The sequence below is a fragment of the Pseudomyrmex gracilis genome, unplaced genomic scaffold (assembly GCF_002006095.1).
Source record: "Pseudomyrmex gracilis isolate BER0280 unplaced genomic scaffold, ASM200609v1 scaffold_67, whole genome shotgun sequence".
In the NCBI taxonomy this organism is placed as follows: domain Eukaryota; kingdom Metazoa; phylum Arthropoda; class Insecta; order Hymenoptera; family Formicidae; genus Pseudomyrmex; species Pseudomyrmex gracilis.
The window spans coordinates 466957-480333 of record NW_018020651.1 but is presented as its reverse complement, the minus strand read 5'-3'; the positions used below and the strand labels follow the sequence as shown (position 1 = coordinate 480333).

The 13377-nt window shown below is 38.5% G+C and overlaps 2 protein-coding genes across 2 annotated transcripts in view; one reads left to right on the top strand and one right to left on the bottom strand.

Moving 5' to 3' along the window:
* LOC109854486 (transcription factor Sox-3-A-like) overlaps positions 1 to 13377 on the bottom strand; it is a 277431-nt gene that overhangs the window by 157370 nt on the left and 106684 nt on the right. The window lies entirely within an intron of this gene.
* On the top strand, positions 11595 to 13015 carry LOC109854487 (probable chitinase 3). The gene is made up of 2 exons (XM_020427604.1): positions 11595 to 11689; positions 11984 to 13015. The coding sequence occupies exons 1-2, from the start codon at positions 11683 to 11685 to the stop codon at positions 12652 to 12654; spliced, it is 678 nt and encodes a 225-aa protein (XP_020283193.1). The 5' UTR covers positions 11595 to 11682; the 3' UTR covers positions 12655 to 13015.

Sequence of the window (13377 nt, the reverse complement as noted above, 5' to 3'; positions counted from 1 at the left end):
CTCGTTGCCGCGCGTTCTCCCACTCGCTTTCTACGTGTGTATCCACGCACCAGGTCCGCACGCAGCAGCTTGCAGGCACGCACGACGCACAACACCATCGTCAATATGTATATATACCTGCCTGCCTGCCTGCCTGCCTGATTACGTCGGCTGATAACGCTATGCGGCCATTTCGGTACAATGAAATGGCGGATGACCGCGGGAGCCACATTGCCGATGTCGAAATCGGCCGATCAAATAATCACGCGCCGCGCAATTCGTATATTCGTATCGCTAATTTAAAAATCTCTATGCAAACAAATACGTGAGATTAAACAGTTCATAAGTGACAAGACAAATTTTATATTCTGTTGCATTAAATTTTTTAATAACTACAGTACAGAATTTCTAGGAATTGACGACCGATAAATAAAAATTATACAAAAAAACCGTGAAACTAAATATTCTAGATCGGACAAGAATTAAATCACTAATTATGTCGGATTATATCGAGCAGATTACAATATCAATAACCAACATGGGCGTCATGTCACCTAAGATCATGTTGATGATGTTTTAATTATTCAAGACACAATCCAACATTACAGAAAATTTCTAAAAATTATTTTTTCCTAAACTTTCCACACTTTCAAAATAAAAAAAATAAAAACTTAGAGATACAGATTATGATTAAGAAAAAAAATTAAAAATAACAAATTATGACATTCAAGATGGAATGTTCAGACACATGTTTCATATTTGCTTGATTACGTCGGAAAAAGAAGAGAGAAAGAGAGAGGGAAGGTAAAAGAGTAAGAGAGAGAGAGAGAGAGACCGAGCAATGCAACGACGTCGACACAATGAAATGGCGGACGGCCACGGTGATCGTCGACGTAGTCTACCGGATATCGTCGAGACAGCATGGTATCCGGATGCAAGGTCACTCGCTGAATCGATACGTTAATGTAATCCACGTGTCCGTAATACGATATAGCCTACTTTATGCGCCAGGAAGCGCTAAACAAGCTAATACGCTAAATAATACGTGACAAAATATACAATCTGATAAAATTATTCCCTAAATCTTCTGTTGTAATTAATAATGATCTTAAACAAATCACAATAATTAACACTCAAAAAAATACAACGTTAAAACTATAAAATATAATCAAGTTTATTTACGAAGATACTTTTTCACAAGATACTTTTATAAACAGATATTTTTTCAAGTAGGTAACATTGCACATTATCAATAATAAAAATCATTATGAATCAAACAAAACAAACCGAACATTCTGAGCGTAAAAAAAGTATCGATTCGGCAACTTAAATTACTGATCGAAACTATCCAATTCAACTATAGCGCAATCAACGAAATCTGATTGCGATACATATGCTGGCTCGATACGCAGCTAGTTCGAGGGATAGCCATCTGGTCATTGTTTGATAAATACCTCTATCCCATAACTATGCAAGATACAAACTACCAAGCGACTCTCTGTTCATTGTACGTCGATCGAGTGACTTTATTAACTCGCGACTGCCACCACCTGGTGAAAAATCGCGCTGTTGTTTTTGCGTCCCGAGTTTTTGCCTCAATATATATATATATATATATATATATGTATGTATGTATGTATATTAGTACGATACTTGCGCGCACGCGCGTTACTTTGCGTTGCGGCCTAACAATGAATTTATTGTTTCGGACGGAAATTTGTTTCCGAAACAATGCGATAGAAACCGCAAGAATTCATGAATATTCTCTCACGTAGCGGTTCTTATGCAGGAGAAAGAGCGGGAAGGGATGGAAAGTTTGGTGTAACGAGTTGGACTTGTCGAAAGTTTCAAGAGGGTTCGGTGTGGCTCGCGTTATATATACATATGTATATCTCCCCCGGCAAATCTCCTTCACGACTATGACACACAAATAAAAATTATAAAACAGTGTATAAAACACAGTGTATACGCATTAATAAATGACATTTAGAAATTTATGGATTCTTTCCGCTACTCACTTATCAGATTTGTTCCATGCAATTTAGCACATCATTGATCCCTCGTAATCGATTGCTAATAAATCTTCGTCGCGCATATACAACATGACACTAAATGTCATGTCATCCGGATGTCAGCCACATCCAGAAAATATTGCACGAGCCGTTGTCCGTTACATAACGATCGCGTGTTTTAATTTACGTCGTTCAATCGCTGCCAAGTGTTTCTGATTGATCTCGAAATATTTATTCAATAATCCAACATCCGCCGTCCCGCGAGATACGTCTTGCGACTTAAATCCCTATTTCGTATCGTGCATTTCCGACATTATCTTATCTGACGCTAATAATATATCTTACTTTCTACAAATATGATATATCTCTAGATTGTACAATTGATATATAGATTACTGAGATAAGAGAATCAAGAAAGAAAAGCAGAGACGAGGCAAGTTTCCTCTGACCGAATGTCTCGTTGAACTTTGTCGGGATGTTGGCGAGAATTCGGCCGTGAAGCCCCGGAAACGCGTATACCGGCGATTAACGACAGAATTCGATGAAATCGTAAATTCGTTCGTTCGTTCGTTCGTGCCTCTCGTTCCCCTGGTCGCTCGGATGTGCGCGCGAATAAATGGCGCTGACTGTATTTTCGCGCACCCACATATACATACAATCATACACGAGCAGCGCACATCCACACTCATGCGCGCGCGCGAACACGCACACGCACGCACGCGCGCGCGCGTTTTACGCAGACACGCAACCCGACGCCGAGAGAAAATATCTGGTATGGCGCGGCCAACACCACCCGGGAGCAGTAAAATTTGCTAAACGATGTAAATAATGGATGGGAACAGTTGGACAGTTTTCAGTTATTTTCCTCGCACGGGCATAATTCAACTGAAATTTATTGCCGCTGCTCAATTACGCAAAATATTGTCAAAAAACGCGGTGACCGCGGCACCCTCTCCGCCGTGCCATTTCGTTAAAAGCGTTCGAGCTCTCATATCGCGCCAACCGCAAACTTTCTCGTTGGGAGTTTCGATCGTATACCACAAATACGCGGATGATGCATCTCCCGCTTAATTGACGCTAATTATCGCTCGTAACAATGTGACTGCGCAATGATCATTCTGAAGGTGCAGCCAAACGCATATTAACGCGCGACTAATATTATATACATGCGATCTGCTATTAAATGAATACTTGCTACTTTATTTCAATTTTTTTTTTTTTTTTTTTTGTAACATTAGATACAAAAATATGTATTAAAAACAAGCGAGGAGAAAAAGGAAAGTAAGAGAAAAAAGAGGGAAAAAATATTTTTGCTGACGTCAGCTTGACAGTTTTTTGTGATCCCGGAAACCGTAGAAACCAGCGAGCCGACGAGGGAAAAACTACCTGCAAACAAATCCGTCCTGTATTTGTTTGCATCGTGCAACTTGAACGTAAAACTCACGTTGCGCTATAAAAATGCGATGTCCGGAGAACGTGCGAGAGAGAGAGAGAGAGAGAGAGAGAGAGAGAGAGAGAGAGGAGAGAGAGGAGAGAGTGAGAGAGACTGAATTCCGCGAACTCGTTATACATTTTCCAGCTTCGTCGTTACATTGAATTTAAACGGATCCCGCAATTTTCGCCGACGCTCGACACACATTTCATTAAAAACCAACGTCTCGTACGTGTTCCTCTTTTTTTTTTTTTTTCTGTTCAATTGTACTTTAAAACTCGCCGAGCGCGAGTTTTACGTCGCCACGTTTTCAGAGCAAACGCCGGCTCTCGACCGACCGACTCGCGGCCGGCCATTTCGAGTCCGATCAGTCTTCCATCGCCCCAAGCGTGCTTTCCACCTTCACCTCCGCCATTGTTTCCGAGCGGCCGAGAGGGTACGTTGTACGCGCGCGAGATACGAATCCTGAGTGGAAATCACGAAAGTCCCGCCATCGGATTTCGCCTTTCTCCCCCTCTCCCTCACCCCCGCTTCTAATCCGGTCCCGTAGGTTTCGACATCGGGTTTCATCGAGAAGCGCGGTGGAGAAGACGGCGAGAAATTCACCCATCGGGTGAGAGCGGAAGAGAAACGGGAGCCGGTTTCCCAAGGGTGCAAAGGAAAGAAGAGGACGGAAAGAGGAAAGTCGCGCGAGGGCGGGACGAGATTCACGGGGAAAGGGGAAAGTAGGATAGAGAACGGATGAGGGGAAAGAGGAGGATTGAGAGAACAGAGAGGAGGCGGTTTAAAGGGTAGCGAACGTCTCGACAAAAGCAACCCTCTTAAAGTTCGCCCTACGCTCTGCCTACCAATGCGACTTCGGATCTTGCGACTCCGTGTGCCAGATTCGCTGAAAGGAGCGTCCCCGAAGTCGTGAAAGAGAAAAGCCGCGATATCACACACAGAACGAGAACAGGCGCACACACGTGTATAACAAAATGACGCGCTATTAAGACACGCGATAAAAGACAAATATATATTCGTAATGACGTTTGCAATTTTTTGTATAAAAAAATTTGGCGCCGCGCGCGAACTGATTATCTTTGTCATCGATTGCCATAATTTTTTACCACACGTTAATTATTGTAGTGACGAGAACATTGCAAAATATACTCTTCACTCATCCTTATCTTTTTATTTTTTTTTATTATATTGATTGTAAAAATACAAATTTCCTTTTCGCGAGCATATATAATTTCGCACCATGTACGGAAACAAGTCACCGAGAACCGGGTCGTGACGTACATCGTCGATCTAATCTGGGACGCGGTGCGAGAGCAAACCCTAATCCAGCTTATCCAGAAAGTAATTTTGAGTCTTTTGAAAGCGGGTCTTTCCTCCCCCCCCCCTCTCCTCGCGTAGCCGGTCTGTCACGAAAGAAATCACAACTAGGAAGCAGGAAGGAACGCGAGAAGGAATATCTCGCGAAACCCGCGACTCTCCGCAAAGCGCCTCAGTACTCGCGGGAAGAACTGCAACGACGAAAACTTTCCTTCGCTCGCGAGATTCCGACTATCAGCGCGCAGATCGCTTGTTCCTCTCGATTCCGCTTGAGAAAATTAGCGAAGGAAAAAAAAAGGGGAAAAAGAGAGAGAGAGAGAGAGAAAGCGAGAGATTTCCGACGACGATAAGACGATAAAGTCTCGGCGGAAGAAAAAATTAAGCACTACGAGTACTTAAACCCTTCTTTGCTTTCCACGGTACGACTGCTGTTTATACAGAATATTCGAGACTTATCACAAAACCGCAGGTTTTTCTCCCAACGAAAACGTGGTGGCGAGTCTTTAATTGAGATCCTTAGTTTCTAGATAATGCCAGCTCGGAGACAATCATGCAAGCTTGCAGAGAGCGCAAAAACAAAAAAAAAAAACAAAAAAACGGGTTTTTAAAATCCATTTTTTTTCCGTTGTTGCATTAATATTCTCACAAAAAATTTTATTCTAGTCTCGCTGTTAAATCTCAGCACATTTTCATCTCAAATCAAACGTCTGCGAAGGTAAACATTGAGATATGTAGCAAATAGGAAATCAATTGTATTTTAGTTTGATCATTAAATCTTAGATCTTTTTAGTATCTTGATATCTCAAATCAAATATTCGCGAAGATAAACATTAGGAAAAAGATATACATATATGGTATAAGTAAGAAACAACTTCCTCTTATCTTTCTCGGAACACGGTTTAAGCAAATTCTTTAAATTCCTATCGCACGCGTATAGATAAAAAAAAAAAGTTATCGATAAGCCGCAATTTTAAAACAATAAATATCATTCAGTGTTTTTTTCAACTCAATCCTTTGAAGTAAAAAATCTGAAACGATATGTGAGATGTCAAGCGTCGTAGTATTTTCTTCCGAAATTTTCTTAATTTGAAAAAAAAAAAAAAACAAAAAGAACTTGTAAAAAGTGATTATATTTTTTTAATAAGAAAAATAATGGGTGTTTTATTAAACACATCGGCGTCTTTTGATACCTTGTGGTAACATTACCGACAAGCGACACTCGAGACATCAATGTAATTCGCATAACGGTCTTTTACGGTAAGTCTAGACTATCCGATTTCGCGGAAAGACCGCTGAAAAGATGAAATATTAGAACCTTCTTCTACAACGGCGTATAAGAAGAGTGTGAGGTGAAGAATTTTATCGTGCTTTATATAAGAAAATGGGATCAAGAGACCAGAGAAACAAGATATCAGGAAAACTTCCCGCTGATTTAGTTATCAGCCGATAAGTATTATCTAAATATTACCGCGAGGAAAAGTTTGAGAGACCGAAGCGTTTTCAATTAAACTGGGATCAGGCGGTTTCGCGCGCTTTCGGCAACAGAGAAATTGCAAATTTCTGTATGGTTAAATTCTTTGCAGTGACAAAAACAATTTTTCAATCGATTAATCAAGTAATACGGGCGACGCGCTCTGTATATAGAATAATCGCAGAATATATATAACACATTATATGTTCTAAACGTTTTCACGCGCGTTTTTCACGTTATACGTGTTATAACGTGAAAATAGCGAACCGATTAGAGTGAACTAATCTAAATCTTATCGGAACTCAATTCAGCAAGATACTCTGTAGATAACATCCGTAATCTTCGTGAACCATGAAACGCACGTGAATTTGATGTAATCAACACGATATACATTTTAGTTTTTATCTGCGTTTTATCTAGCGCTTTTATCAACGAGTCATTTCAAATTAATGCTGAACAATTTTTCAACGAGCGAATCATTATTCTAACACCTCGAATCATCGCTGCTGAGGTTCGAACAGTCGAACTGTCATTAGGACGAACAGTAATGATCGTTTTTGACTTATTTTTTGTTACTTAATTTTTTTTTTACTTAATTTTTTTTTTTTTACTTAAAAGAATGTTCACCGACGACAAGCAAATATTTATTTTTGTCAATCAAGTATAGGCGTCATGAAGAAAAGAACGCATTGATCTGCAAAACAAAGATAAACGAGACAAAGTCGACATTACAAAAAAGATTGAATTCTACTTTTTTCGAGATGAAGATACATAATTTCACTGATGAACAGTCACTATATTTGCGTGTCATTGACTCCAAATTATGCAAATTTTTTAACCTATTGTCTTCTTACATTTAAATCCCGTAAATACAAATTTGTATCTAAATTCTACATTAGACTTGAAAGAAAGAGAGAGAGAGAGAGAGAGAGAGAAAAAAGAAACAGAATATGTAACTACTAAACCCACAGAATACAAATGGCAACTTGTTAGTTGATAGAGGCGACATGTTGCCGACAACAATGAATATCTGGAATCGAAATGGCAAATTATCATCAATCAATAGACCAGGACAGAGAGAGAGAGAGAAAGGGAAGCAAGAGACACGGATAGGAGAGTGAGACGCGAACTGGCATCAACAATCGACATTGGTGAATACGAGAGGGAGAATACATCCTGGACCGGGACATTTCGAGAGTGCTCGATGCGTTGTCACTCAGGATCTGCTCCTGGTTCATCTCTTGGCGATTCGAAACAGTCTTCTCGCTGTGATGCGTGTTGTTACGCCAACAGCTCGTCGCATTCGTGCACGTCGCTACATCAACCAAACCAAATTGACTTGGCACGATCGCGGACTCACATAGATACAAATCTCTCATCAAAGAATCGAACCAAATCCGCTATCGCGCCGTGTTAATGTGTCGCGATAAACATCTCATCCGTAATTACCTCGACGATCCGATTTTATTTCGCAAGTTGTGTCGAGAGAGTCTTCCGGAAATGCAGCAAATGACGTTTTTCGCAACGTCTACGTGGATAATCGTCGATAACCGCAATTCAAACAGTTTCCCGTCAGAACAAAACACAGAATTCCGAGGATCTCGGAATTCGGTCGCGGCGTCTCCGCGTCTCGATGCCACCCGGATCACCCGGTAGAATCCCGTAGGCACGCGCGTAGCTATTTACCCAACTCTCTCGCGTAGACAGCCGGCGGTTGTACATAGGCGGAATAGCCGGCCGGTGGGCGCGTACATACTCGGCCGCAGTTACGTATCTGGAAACCCGCCGCTGCCGGTTGGTAGAGGCGGGTGGTAGGTAGAGGTACCGGTATTATATACGTAGTGAGGGCTGGAGGGTCCTCAGCGCCGCAACATTACGCTGATTGCCTGAATTATCCGCAACCAGCCCGCCTGTACTCTCCGCTATGTACGGGGCCGTGCTCTCACATAGCCGCCCGCTGGTACATATGTGCCTCTCTCGTTCGCGTTCGCGCACTGTATATACCATCTATATGTATACATACATATGTATAAATACATATACATATGTGTATATAAGCGTATATACGCGTGCGTCCCCGACCGCGCTCTCCAACAACGTGCACCGGCTGCACATACGCATTCGCGAGAGCTACGCGCGCGAACTCACGCGTGCTCCGGTCGTGCGACGCGTATATATACGTACGTACGTACGTACGTACGTATATGTCACGAACCACGCCTCTCTCCTAGCGTGCACGTACATACGTATCGTCACGCTCGTAGGACGGTTCACGAGGAGAAAATTGAAAACGGAGCTGCGCGCGAGCGCGGAAGACGATAGCGCGATATATTCATGAAGGTGGAATAATGAATCGAGACGAGAAAGAGAAGGATACACATGCACACGCGTGCGCGCGCGCGAGCGCTGCATCCCCGATGCGGCATGCGCGTTATCTGTCGTACCGGCAAACCGCCGCGAATCGATCGCTTTATTTTTCAGCATAGTTCGACGCGCTGAGAAATTTCAGCCACGTACGATACCGATGAGAAAATCTACTTTTCACAGGAGCGTTAACACTTTCTTGAATTATTAATTTTGCCAAACCACATTTCCAGTCTCAAAATCAAACTTTTGTTTTTAATTGTTCAAGTGATCATTTTAATTGAAGCTTCAAATGCTCAAAAACAGAAGTAAACAGTTTAGTTGCAAATAGTTTATCATTTTTTCTTAGGTTTTCTCTCCTTTAGGAATATATTAGGTGTGTGCAAAAGTTTTAGTCTTTTTTTTTTTTTTTACTTTTACTTGTTAATCATAAAATACAGTGCGTACAAATCAATTTGGAAAACATTTTTTCTCATTTTCTGTAATTTTCTGCCATCTTATAAAAACACAAAAGAATGGGAAAATATTTCAATTGAATAATAATTTTATTAGGAGAATGAAAAAAAAGACTACAACTTTTACATACACCTAATATATACATATATATAATATTTTATCACATACAATATTCCAAAAAAATGTATTATTACATTTAAGTAACTGAAGATGAGACAGTGTTATAAATTTTCTACGGCAAAATAATAAAAAACAATTTTAAAATATCCGCTGTGCATTATGATCTCTTGTGATGGGCACCATGTTAGATGGATATTAACAAAAATATAGCGTTCATAAGTTATCGCCAGCGAAGGATGACGAAAGGTAACTTCACGGAGTCGTGGCAGCCCTAGCTGTGAATTTGTTTCGACCGTAACGCGAGCTTGCATCCGAATGACGAAGGGACTAGAAGGGCTGAGAAGGGTTAAGGACGCGTATCATACCGCTTGATTAATGTACTTCACCCGTACATCCGCCCACCTCTGGCTGGGCGATTCTGCGTACACACACGGACACACGTGTCATTTGTTAGCTACGCCACGGAACGAAGCTACACAGTAACAATAAAACCTTTAAAGAGAAATGAATACTGCGAACGCGTGAATTTATGATTCGACAGGAGAGATAAACATTTTTTGGTGTTTTTAAGACACTCCGATCTTTTTCTTATATAAATTGTGCAAGTTTTATCAGCAAAAACAAATATAATATCACCGAAATTTAATGTAGATAATGATAAAAACAATTTAAAACAATTTTGCAATTTCTTGAACCGATTTAATACATCACGTAAATACACACGGATTTTTGCGGAAATGACTTCTTATATTTCGTCATATGCATTTTGTCACATGCAAGAAACTTCAATATCTGAAAAACATCTTGATAACAAACACGTTATCGTAGCTTTTTTGCCGGTTATGTGATGCGGTCCGAAACATTCGACCCTGTCATCGTCATATTTATTAATTCTATGTTTTATCAGATGCGAACTGGACATTGCGCTAAGGCTAGTTGAGTGTAGATTAGAAGATACGAAACAAAGATACGCATGTCGCTGACAGTTTTAACGATAAGCAAGTTGAGTGGTTGAAGAGCTCTTATTCATTATTTCCGTGACTAACTCACATGTAGTAATAATACATTTTTTGGAATATTATATATGATAAAATCTTTTTATATAAATCTCTTATATTTTATACGTGTATTACATATGTACATATCTATATACGAAGAGAAAAACAAAGAAATATAAAGACCATTTGCAATTGACTTGTTTACTTCTATTTTCGACCATTTGGGAATTTCACTTGGGATTTTCAAAGTTATTAGATTATTCCATTAAATTATTGTTGCAAATTTCACATATGTACATAAACTAATTGGATCACTGAACACAAGATAATAATAATTATACTCTCTCGAAAACAAAAAAAACATAATATCTCTCTTCAAAGTGTACTTGTTAAATTATTAATCACTTCCTGATGCTATGTGAGATTTAAAAAATAATGAATTACACGTCTTGATATTATGAACAAGAATTTGTTCTTCTTTGATCGTGCTGTTCGTCATTGATATCGTACATACTAAATTAATGAATGTTATGATAAGACTGAAAATTGTTGTGATAATATATATTGAAGATTAAAATGTTTTTAAGCAAAAACATTTTAACTTTGACTCATAACAAAAGCAAATCAAGATCTTACATCCAAATCTAATATACATATATATATTTTTTCTTTTAATTAATTTTAGTAGAGATATATAAATGATAATTTTTTTTTCATTTTTCAATTCATAGATATTCCTACCAACTTTTCTTATTCACTTTTTCGATGACATTCGAAGAAATCGATAAATTCTTTGTATTTCAAAAGTGCAAATCTAATTTAAACATTTTATTACACATAAAATATTTAAATAAGATTTGCAACAACATAAAATGTTTGAAATAAAATCTTTCGTATAAAAGCAAAAAAAATACCTCAATGTCAATCTACTATGTCAATCTTGTATTTTGTGTGTTCTAAAAAAAGAGATCCAATAAAATCAGTGATTTTAGTGTTAACTGAAAAAGCTTTAATAATAAAACGTTTTGCGAGTTTTGATTCTTATCTAAATGAAAATATCATACTCTCAAGATTATTTCGATGATAAACTTATTACGTATCTTTTATCACTGGTAAATATAAAGTAAGGTTAAAATCAAATTTACCGATAAGAGCAAGATAATAACATCCGGTTTATTATCCCAATCGTTTATGCGTTACAATTTTTAAACTGTCAAATCACACGATCATTATTATTATAATTACATAAAAGTAATTGTTCGCTTTATAACATAGATTTCATGTATTTTAGCATAGATTTTTCTTCAGCGAAACAACAACGCGCAGCTAATAATTTTTTCTCAATTAAGCGAAAAAAGTATGTCTTTGATAGATATAATCTGTCCTTGTGTTGAGATAACGCAATACATATTAATAAAAGCTTATTCGTTCAAATTTCGTCAGTCGTGTATTTAAACGGGCCGAAGAAGTGTCGATCGGACAGACGGTCTCTCTCTTCTCTTCAAGTTCGAGTTGAGTAAACGATAGGCGATGAAGGGTAAGTCCGGAAATGCTTTTAGTTCAGCTTTTTTGACACATTCGCTTTGAGATAACAAGATATTTTATCTTTTAAACAAAAATCACGCAAGACAAACATGTTAACATTTTAAAAACAAAATATTAGTTAAAAATAATAAACTTATACACAAAAATGCACTTATTGATACTATACTATCAAGATACTTCAATTAAGATTTATATAGACATTTATTTTATAACATTTTTAATTATAACAACAGTTGAATAATCATCATTGTAACCAACATTTCTAATAATAATTTGTGTGCTACAGGTATATACGCAATTGTCATCGCCTTCGTGGCATCGTGGATGACTGTAATCACGGCGGACCTCATTCTTCCTGTTCCCACCGAATGCCCGGTCCCACAGCCTAATGAGAAAAATACTACAACCAATCTTGCACATGAAAGCGATTGCACAAAATTCTACAAGTGCCACGTAGGCCAGAGAATCGAGCAACTATGTCCTCTTGCGTCTCCGAATTCCAAGGAGAGACTGCACTACAATATATTCGAACAGGTCTGCGACTGGCCTTGGCGAGCTGGTTGCGAAAGTTGTCCACCCGCGAAAGACGAACAGGATAGAACCTTGCCAAGCAGTAAAATACAACGAAGCGGCAGCTGTCGTAACTACTATCGATGCAAAAAGGGTAAAGCAGAAAAGGACAAATGTTCTCCGGACACGTGCTTCAGTCGCACATGCCAGAAATGCGTTGATTACCGAGATGGTGGATCGTGCAACGGTGATGGTCCCACACTCACAAAACCACCTTGCAGAACTGGTGAAAAACAACTTCATCACTGTGACTGTAATAAGTATTACGTGTGTGTTAATAATGCGGACCTGGCCGTTGAGTACTGCGACCCCGGTTTTCATTTTAGTCCCACTGAAGAAAAATGCTTGCCACCGGACGAAGCTAACTGTCCATTAGATAAAATATAGAAACAATAGAAAATATGGCGAATGTCCGAAGCCTATTATTACCACGAACGGATGTTGCCACATGTGTGACTGCAAGTTACTTCTGAATAAATATAAAAAAGAAGATTCGCCGTTTTCTTGCAAATTTTGCTCTGAATAGACAGAAATGCGATTTTTTTCCGAAAAAATAGTACGACGTAAAAATTTAAAACTTTATCAAGAGTAGACCGCGATCATTAATTTCAGAGGATATAAAACTGAAAGTATTGACAAGTATGAAGAATAAAACGCGATTTTTTTTGTTATATCTTTAATATATTTTATATATGTCTTAGATTAGTTATCTAAATATTTCAATAAATCTAATATATTGTTCGATTCATGTTTTTTATCTCTTCTTGTCCGATCAAACCGATCCTTCGATGTGCGTGTGTGTTTCATTACTTTCAATTTAGATAAAAAATATTTACGATAAAAATTATCGTATTTGAAATAATCAACAGCAAAGTAAACGGTGACGCCAATTACTACTGCCAGCACGCACGCGCTATAAAATGTTATCAGTATAATAGATCTAAATATTGTGATAAATAAAAGGATTGCAAAAAAATATTTAAATTTGAATAGAGTTGCAGTTCGGTGAATAAAAATAATTAGTTTAGTGATGAAGACGTTACCGAACGGTTTGCGGGATTTTGAAGCAATTAAATAATAAATTTATTTTGTGTGTTTGAACAAACGTTT